This window comes from Dreissena polymorpha, chromosome 1 (assembly GCF_020536995.1).
Source record: "Dreissena polymorpha isolate Duluth1 chromosome 1, UMN_Dpol_1.0, whole genome shotgun sequence".
NCBI lineage: Eukaryota > Metazoa > Mollusca > Bivalvia > Myida > Dreissenidae > Dreissena > Dreissena polymorpha.
In genome coordinates, this window is record NC_068355.1 from 181,998,589 (window position 1) to 182,009,064 (window position 10,476).

The 10,476-nt window shown below is 34.2% G+C and overlaps 1 protein-coding gene across 1 annotated transcript in view; it reads left to right on the forward strand.

Moving 5' to 3' along the window:
• Positions 1-10,466, forward strand: part of LOC127864814 (uncharacterized) — a 39,779-nt gene extending 29,313 nt beyond the window's left edge. The window contains exons 3-7 of the mRNA XM_052404705.1: positions 6,525-6,611; positions 6,657-6,724; positions 7,503-7,568; positions 9,170-9,351; positions 10,445-10,466. Coding sequence (XP_052260665.1) covers positions 6,525-6,611; positions 6,657-6,724; positions 7,503-7,568; positions 9,170-9,351; positions 10,445-10,466 — 425 coding nt within the window. The remainder of the gene's footprint in view (positions 1-6,524; positions 6,612-6,656; positions 6,725-7,502; positions 7,569-9,169; positions 9,352-10,444) is intronic.
• Positions 10,467-10,476: the final 10 nt, after the last annotated feature.

Here is a 10,476-nt window from a genome sequence, read left to right on the forward strand (position 1 = left end):
GAGGGTTCTCATGATCTTTACAAAAACACTTTGTACTGGTTCTTCCCAGAAAACAGACTTGAGAGTATCTCAATAAGCCTGGATGCTAAAATGAATAAGTTTATTATTATACATACATTAATCTTAATGTTAATTTGAATGGTTTTCAATAAAGTTAATATTAATTTCCTAGTCCTACCACATAAAGTATGTTATGTTTTGTTCTCACAAAAACAAATCACGTCCATATTAAAAAAGTGGTTGTTAATCTTAAGAATCTTTGAACTAGAGGCATGTTACTGTTGAGTTAAAATTATATCTACATAAATATTATACATAAATGCCAAACCCTATAAAGAATAAATAGCCATTTTTGGAGACGATATATATTGATATCATTACCCATGAAATCATTCAATCTGATCCCTGGAATTACTCTAACTCGGTGGACTTGAAGAATCATCATGACTGATCAGCACTTTCAAACACCTATAAAAAAGTAATAGCAAGATGTAAATGCATGTTTCTTTTATATAAATACAACACCAAACAAATATGCTGATTAAATGCAAATAACAATACAGTTTAAATTTAAAGGAGGTACTTCATACTCAAATTCAAATAACCAAGTGCCTAAGTGATAAGCTAGAAATAAAGGTTTGATGTTTTGAAATGTTCTTGAATAATATTGCTACATACATGTATGAATATGCATGATCTGAGTGTCATATAACAATTTTTTTTTAACTGTTGTTGTTTTTTGCACTATTTTGTAATGAAAAGTTTTAGTAAAAATGCATGGTCTATAATTAATTAATTTTGATTGCATATATTATTATGCCCCCCTTTGAAGAAGAGGGGGTATATTGTTTTGCACAAGATTGTCTGTCGGTCTGTCCGGTTTCCGGATGATAACTCAAGAACGCTTAGGCCTAGGATCATGAAACTTCATAGGTACATTGATCATGACTGGCAGATGACCCCTATTGATTTTCACGTCACTAGGTCAAAGGTCAAGGTCACTGTTACTCAAAATAGTAAAATGGTTTCCGGATGATAACTCAAGAATGCTTAGGCCTTGGATCATGAAACGTCATAAGTACATTGATCATAACTGGCAGATGGCCCCTGTTGATTTTCAGGTCACTAGGTCAAAGGTCAAGGTCACAGTGACTTAAAACAGTAAAATGGTTTCTGGATGATAACCCAAGAATGCATATGCCTAGGATCATGAAACTTCATGGGAACATTGATCATGACTGGCAGATGACCCCTATTGATTTTCAGGTCACTAGGTCAAAGGTCACGGTCACAGTGACTCAAACAGTAAAATAGTGTCAGGCTGATAATTCAAGAATGCTTATGCCTAGGATCATGAAACTGCACAGGTAAAATGATAATGACTGGCAGATAAAATCTATTGATTTTCAGCTCACTAGGTCAAAGGTCAAGGTCACAGTGACTTAAAAAGTAAAATGGTTTCCGGACGATAACTCAAGAACACTTACGCCTAGGATCATTACACTTCATAGGTACATTGATAATGACTGGCAGATGACCCCTATTAATTCTCAGGTCACTAGGTCAAAGGTCAAGGTAACAGTGACTCAGTAAAATGGTTTCCGGATGATAACTCAAGAAGTATTAGGCCTAGGATCATGAAACTTTATAGGTACATTGATCATGACTGGCAGATGACCCCTATTAATTTTCAGGTCACTAGATCAAAGGTCAAGGTCACAGTGACACAAAACGTATTCACACAATGGCTGCCACTACAATTGACAGCCCATATGGGGGGCATGCATTTTTTCCAAACAGCCCTTGTTTATATTATATTCAGATACTGTGAAAAGCATGAGATGCATAAATAATTTAAAACGGGTTGAAAGGCTGAAATGGCAATTCATCACCTTCTAAGAGATTTACATGTCTTTACTTTCTAGATAGAAATGATCTTTTTCCCGTGGTATTTTGTTGGCACCTTGTTCCTGTTCATGGAGTTTGGACCATTTCTATCCACCAATAATTAGAGCATACCCTGGTGTATCTACAACATCAATATACGCACAAGGGTTTAAATAAATACAAAAAAAAAAATTAAATTTATTAACAGCCAGCACACCTTAAATTTGCCATAGTGATAAATGAAAAATGTTAGTTTGTGTGTAACATGGCCACAAATTTAATATGTTACAGTGGGGCAGGGTGTTGGTGTTGTATCTACTGTAAGTGTACCAAGCAATATAGATTGAAAAAATAGTTCAATGTTGTTTAAATAAGAACACGTTTTCATTATAAATGGCATTTAATTTTATTATAATACAATTTTGGGCATTCATCGAATAGAAGAAATGATTGTTGGTATTTACACTGGTCTGTTCTGGTAACATAAATATTCAATGACAGTCTGCTCAAATTAATCATTCACGTTTGTGATTAGCAAATCATGGTGTAAAATGTCAACACATTAGGCCATATTAAATCAAATTCATTTTTTTACCGATTAATACTAAATAAAATGTTCATAATAATACTGCTTGCCATCTACATGGTGTAATACTCCTACAAATACGATATTAATGTACATCGACATATAAGATATCGATACAATAATGATACCTACCCGTTTGGCGTTGCATCTTGCCTGCTTATAGCTCTAATCCATGCGGTTTTCGTGGCATGATTTCTAGGCATTTTGTGCAGCGTTACATGCTTACCATACTGGTCGTGTACGTAATTCCGGCCTGTACGTAAAAAATCGGCCACCTGTGTTTAATCATTTTCATGACCTAAACACACATGTTTTGATTATTTTTAGAACAATCAACTTGAAAACCAACCCTAATCTCAATATTTTGCAAATTAAAGAAGCATATTACTGTAAACGTTTGCATTAAAATGTCTCAAACATAACACAAGATATTTCTCTCATGGGAAAAGTGACGTCATTATACATTGCAAAAATCATATTCATATAAGAAACAAATATATTTGATAAAATTATTATTATTTCTATCTGATAAACTTTAATTAAGGTATTTTTTATTAATTGTATAAAAACATACATTTAAAACAAATAAATTAGGACCTAAATACAAACTTTTAATATATGAATTACCTCCCTTGATTTGAATATTAATAGTTTACATGTTGTAAAATTAAATATAAGCGTTTACTAAAAATCGACACTAAAGTCAACTTTTTAAACAAAATGGTTTTACTTTCTTAGTTATGTTAGTATAAATTGATTAAAACTATTGAAAATAAATATTTTTTATGAATTTGCAGTTCCCCATTAACCGTGCAGGCCTGTTAATATTTATTAAAATAGGTATAATAATGTCGCATATTTTTTAAGATTCTAGTCAAAAATTGTGTTTGTGTAAACCTTTATTAATACTCTTTAAATGAGGACATTCGTCTTAAGAAATTGCTTTGTAATTGTACCTGCAGATTAAACTGAAAAGTGGCCGATTTTTTAGGTACAATTGCCCTACGAAAATTGATAGTTTATATGTCATTAATTTCTGTTCATAAAAGTAACATACACTGATCTAATTCTATTGAAATTTTCATGCTAGGTGAGTTTTGAACCCAGGATTATATATGTGAAGTTTAGTTTAAACCAGTTGCCTAAAACAAAAGATTTTGTTAAAATAGTCCCAAAAGTGGCTGGAATTACGTACACGACCAGTATATGCCAAATTGTCCCACATCAGGCCTTTACCTTGCCAGTTTGGAAAAAATCATATAATGTATAGTTATATACTTTGTAAGGTTATTATAAAATAAAATTCATCTATAATAAGCATTAGACATTTCTTTCTTTAAAAAACAAAACAAAAAAAATACAACAATGGAAATTGGGATTTTTTTTGTTCAATATTGGTTTGGAATCGAGTACCTTTTAGGGCATTTTTTACATAGCAGAACCCTCCCTGATATAATATAAAGTAATTGTTCAATAATGTATATGTGCCATTTTATTGCTACAGTAGCCAAGATAATACATGTTTTCAGAATTATTGATTTATAAATATGAGTAATAAAGTATTTTGACTGTCACTACATGGCATGCCTATAAATAGAAACTGAGTTCCTTGGAAAGAGACACTTTCTGACCTTGTTTGCATTTGTGTGGTTGTCAGATAACTGTACAGTGCAATATATTTTATAAATAAACAAATAACAAATTATATAAAATAGATACTCTTAAAATAGCTATAGTTGGATTTTAAAGGGGCCTTTTCACAGATTTTGACATTTTTTTAACTTATTCATTAAATGCTTTATATTGATAAATGTAAACATTGGATCGTAAAAGCTCCAGTAAAAAATCAAGAAAAAAATAAAAAAAAGGAAAAGAACATTGCCCGGAGCAGGTTTTTAACCAGTGACCCCTGAAGTCCTGCCAGAGTCCTGAAGTAAAAACGCTTTAGCCTACTGAGCTATTCCGCCGAGTGCACGTTCATGACGTATTTTATACCTTATATAAGCAATCTTCGTAGTTTCACAAAATTTAACGACAAAAACAGAACTCTCCAAATTATTCAATCGTTTCGCGTTGCAACACTTTATAATTTTTAGGTTTTAAAATCGTCAAAAGATGCATATAATGGCTATATTAGAGCATGGTTAACGTTCAGTATTACTGTTTCCTCACAAATATCATAACTAAAACGAAAACTTACGAATCTGAAACAACTTTTTTCAATTTTGTCAATTTACCAAAGCGTGAAAAGATCCCTTTAAGAAGTTTTCAAACGTATGTATGCAATTAATTGAGAAATTTCAAAACATTGTATAAATAAGTACTCTTAAAAATTTAAGTGGTTGGATTGTAAAAAGTGTTCAAAGGTAGGTAATACACTGTAACTCCAATATAACGCGCTCCATTATAACGCTGATTCCAATATAACGCGGACGGTACTTGGATCCCATTTTTTCTCCAACCTCCCATTTGATTTCTGATTAAAATCCGTTATATGCAACTTCATGTATTTTCAGACAATTCAAAGATGGCTACAATCACATGTTGATTGCTTTATTCAACCGTCCGTTTAACCGATTATAATCGCTTCGAGGTTGAACAACACCGACAGCTAATTGGTGTTAATCTGTTGTGTAATGTCAATAAAGGTGTGAAAAACTCGCGTGTCAGTGTTTATTACATGTATTCCTCATCAGACCGGTTCAGTGCGATAATTTCCATAAGTTAAGTGCAAGCGGGATAGTTATACAATTAAAGTAATTCAAAACGATTGAAACATTCTTACTTTGATATGGTTGCAGTTTGACTATATTAAATGAGCGGCTGTGAAATATACTGCATACTGTATAAAACAACTTTTTCTGTCATTTCATTAGCATTCTAGTATTATGTCATTTAATCTTTCAGTCCGTGTATAAGAAATTTAATAATGCAGACGATTTATTTACATGCGAACGCAGTGTACCGGTAATTGTTAACAGAGTTTCACTTTCATTTTCGCGCAGTATCAGAAAGTCCCCGGGAAACACGTTTTTTGCATGCGTATGACGCAATAAAACAATTTTTTGTACATGAGTCGTATTGCATTCAATCTAAATTTAAAGTCGCTCGTCCAATGAAAGCTCTGCCCCATAATGCACTGTACTCTTAACACTTCTGAAAATGGCATATATGCGTTCGGTTGTGTTTACGAATTTCTTAAACATATATCGTCATTAATGTTCAAGATTATTATTTTTTGTTGCAATTTATTGGATTATCGGATAAATGTGCACATAAGAAAAGCGGTATGTATATTGTTATCGATACGATTCGGTTTATATGCATGTATTTGCGTCAACACAGCATGGCAATATACATGACCTATATTATAGGCTATTCTATACCTGTTTTTTTTTATAGCGCCCTGCAGTAAATGAGCTCAAAACCTATAACGCGGATCCGTTATAACGCTGTTTCGCGGCTTGGAACCCATTGACCGCGCTATATTGGAGTTACAGTGTAATTTTAATAATTAATTTTAGCATTATGCGGTTGTTATTGGTTTTGTGAGAAAATAGATAAAAACGCATCAATATTTCTTGTTTGAAGTATTATTTTTCTTGATATAGACAATTAAACACTTTAAAAATACAAATTAAGTCGTATATATTGCACATGTATGAAGTATCAGTACATTGTTATCACATGGGTACCTGTGTAAGAAATTAATTATTGCTGTGTATAGTAACATTCATAATGTACACATGTTGATTGAACTGTGCGATTGTTTTTTATTGTGTAATTGTTTCCATCTGTGTAATTTTGCAACTCTTCATTTCTAACTCACCACAGTCACATTTCAACATGGTAAACTTCTACACAATAACACTGAGACTGAAGTTTATTGTCGCACTTAACTATTTTTTTATTGGAATGTATGCATATATTTTAGATGTGTAAAGGCCTCTTTATAGCAACATATGCGTAATACAATATCACTGAAGTATGTTTAATAAGATTATTTAACATTGACAGTAATTCAATATCTTGATGTTACTCTGTTTTGCAGTACAGAAGTGTGCTGTGAGTCCCACAGGAGACAGGCTGTACATCACCAGCTGGTCCCAGCACAAGCTTCACACCCTGGCCAGGGATGGCACACTCCTGGCTACATACACAGACCCAGCACTACTGCGCCCAGATGGTCTACATGTGACCCCTACAGGCCAGCTGCTGGTCTGTGGATTCCTGTCCGACACTGTACTACAGGTGGGCTGGGAGGGAGAGAGTAAGCTGGCTACTCTTGCTACACTGGAGGATGGAGTGAGGAGCCCATGGTCAGTCTGCTACTGCAGCACCACATCATCCATCATTGTGGGACAGGGGGACGACAACATCCTGGTGTTCAGAGTGGAATAGTGTGTACATGTATGTATTAGTTGTTGTAATTAGTGATTAGTATTTAAATTATCATGTGTTGTTAAGCATATGAACATTTTAGTATGTTATGTTACAATACAACATTAAGTGTGTAGTTAAAGATACAAATAATGATGGTTATCCGCTTATACAATGTGAGGGGTTTTGTTGGAACATTAGATGATCTTATGCATATTGTGTTATGTTGTCATAACATTTTTGTCATTATGGTCCTAAAATTAAGGTCATGTTAACTTTGCATGAAAAAAACAAAGCATTTCAACTGAAAATTTAATAATTGTACATAGATGCACATGTACATAGCAACTGAGGCTATTTTTAGACTTTCATTTCTTTAAACACCATGCCATGTAAGAAAAGAATATGAATGAATACTTTTTTTTATAAAATATGAAATAGATGTCGAAATCTTTGGAGGATTATATATTGATGTTTTGAGTAATATTTACAGAATGTTGACACATGTCAGATTTATTTATTTATCTTTATTTATTTACCTTTTGTTATGCTGTTGAACATTGTTTTTAATTTTCATTACATTTATATAAATGTGTGTGAATCCTAAGTATACATACAAGAAATACATCGAGCTATTCTGCTGCTCCAGTTGCTGCTGAGTCCGGACAAAGATGCTGAGGATGTGGTGGACAAGAATGACCTGAATACGCAGAAGGTAAAATAGATGCTTTAATTGTCAGGCCTGTTCTTGGGGGATGCAATTTTGGGATTTGAATTTTTTGCGCAAAAAGTCCATTGATTTGGGAAAAAGAAAAAGGCCTACTTGTGTATTTCCTGTTTATTAAAAATGCAAAAAGAGTGGGAATGAACAGTATGAATTTACATAAAGTAAAATATCCTCTTACATTGTTTGTATATCGTAAAATCATTTATATTTGTCCACATGAAATGTCAGGGTTAAATATGACTTTCATGGACACATTAGTTAATGCGTGGGTTTCTCAAATTGTAAAAATAAATGAGGCATTTGTGTCAGTTAATTTCCCATGTAATTGGGAAAATGTGTGGATTGGTCAACCCTTAAAATCAAAGAAAAATAATGTCCCTCAAATAATAATGATTTTACAGTGTTACTTGTGTATTAAGAATGTTAAAGATGAAGAGGACAAGAATGATATGATTTCACAGAAGGTAAAATGGTGTCTTTTCTGTTGTATATCCTGTTGACAGCACGACTTCTTTTACTTGAGGATCAACAACTCAAAACATTTTTTCATCTGAATGCTTTCCAACTTACAATACAGAAACCTCAGTTACACAACTGCTGAGAATTTCTGTCAACCCCATATAGGCCTTGAGTTTTTATCAAGTTGTGAGATATTTAATTAAGCTTATATGATTGGAATCTATTTCATAAAATGCCTTGGTCGTATAGAGCCTGTTTGCGAGGAGTTGTAATGTTTTTGGTGTGTATACAGTGTTGCTGTTGTTTGTCAAATTTGGGGTCTGAAATCTAATGCTTAAACTATGTATTTTTCTTAAACGTCTGCCTTTAATTTCCAATTGAAGAAAAAGAAAAAAAAATGATCACAATATCCCTATTACTTGGACCAATATTAAAATATTGAAAACTCTTATTCTTGATTGTATAGTATTTGTGAGCAAAAAACCAACAACACCAATGCCCCAATTTTGGTCAAAACAATGCAATTTTTCCCTCTTGGAAGGAATCCGGCCTCATTCCCAAAACAGTAAAAAAAGCTTTAGTGTTAGTTTTTTTAATGCATTCAATTGCAACACTATAAGGTTGATTATTTTTTTATGCATTCAATTGCAACACTATAAGGTTGAATGTTTTCCTGCCTGGAAAATAAAAGCCATCTAAATTTCTAATTTAGAGATTTAATAATGTCACTTATTGCTACCAATGTTCACTCTGCAACGATTTTTAATCCAATCATTACATGTACAAACATTGGCTTTTGATCTAGAATGAAACAATCACTGTTTTACCAACAACTTAAGTTTTACTCATATTTCCCAAGCCGACGAGTCCCGTCTCTCTGCCTTGTGGTCTTCAGGTGCTTGACCAACCACGAAAGGCCGTCCCGTCTAGTCAGACGTCACAGTCAGTTACGAGAGGCCGTCCCGTCTAGTCAGACGTCACAGTCAGTTACGAGAGGCCGTCCTGTCTAGTCAGACGCCACAGTCAGTTACGAGAGGCTGTCCCGTCTAGTCAGACATCACAGTCAGTTACGAGAGGCCGTCCCGTCTAGTCAGACATCACAGTCAGTTACGAGAGGCCGTCCCGTCTAGTCAGATGTCACAGTCAGTTACGAGAGGCCGTCCCGTCTAGTCAGATGTCACAGTCAGTTACGAGAGGCCGCCCCGTCTAGTCAGATGTCACAGTCAGTTGAGATTGACAAGAATGAGGCAGAGGCAAAGAAATCCAGCAACATTTTACTCAAGGTAAGAAACCAAGCAACATTCTACCCAAGGTAAATATGCTTCCAGTCTGTTATTAAATGTTTTTCAAAATAAATATGTTCCTCGCTCTGGGATAATGGGACTTAATGCCTGTGTGTAAAGTGTCCTCACAGATTACCCTGGGCAGTCTGCACAGGTAAATCAGGGACGGCACTTTCCACTTATATAGAACTTTTCATATAAAGGAAGTCACTTCTAAACGATAATTCTGTTTTAGCCAAAAGTGTTGTTCCTGAATAGCCTGTGTGGCTGTACAGGCTTATCTGGGAAGACACGTAGTGCAACATGTATTAAGCCCTGTTTTCTTAGAATGAGGCTCAAAGTAAGTCAGCATACAGTCTGTCAAAGAGTTTTACAAGGTGATAAATGGTGAGCCTTGTTCTGAGAAAATGGGGTTTAATGCTTTTTAAGTGCCATCCACAGATAAGCCTGTGCAGTGCACACACAGACTAATCAGGGATGATACTTTTTGCTTTTGAGGAAGTTTTTATTTTAAGAGAACTTCTTGGCGGGAAGTATCGTCTCAGGTTTGCCTGAGTTGTCACTATTTCAAAGCCGTGTTTGGGGGGCATATGTCTCCAACAGTAGAATTCTTGTTATTTTGTTGTTATGCTGGAAACAACTGGCTAAAAAGCGAAATGAGCCACACTGTGGGAAAATGGGGCTTAATGCATGTGCTTAAATTGTTGTCGCAGATTAGCCTGTGCAGTCCCCCTAGAATAATCAGGAATAACACACTCCTCTTTAAAGGTATTTTTTGTTGAAAGGAAGTCTCCTTTTTATGAAAATCTAGTCTAGTCGGAAATTGTGTCCCCTGATTAGCTTATGTGGACATGCTTATCTTGGAAAACACTTTCGAAAAATTGACATGTTAATATAGCATTGACCAACAAATTAAATGTTTAAGTACGAAATTGTTTGAATGAATCAATTGTCATTCTATTTTGGACAAGGAACCAGTGTAATTCCAGATTCAAAATTCATGAGAATGAAGTTTTTCCATTGAAAGCCTTCACATCCTTTCAAAATACATAGTTTGTTATAGATTGTAATTGATTGTTATATAAACCTTTGTTTACTAGTTCATATTACCCATGTTTTCAGGAGAGCACCAGCATTGATATAGAGTTGGAACG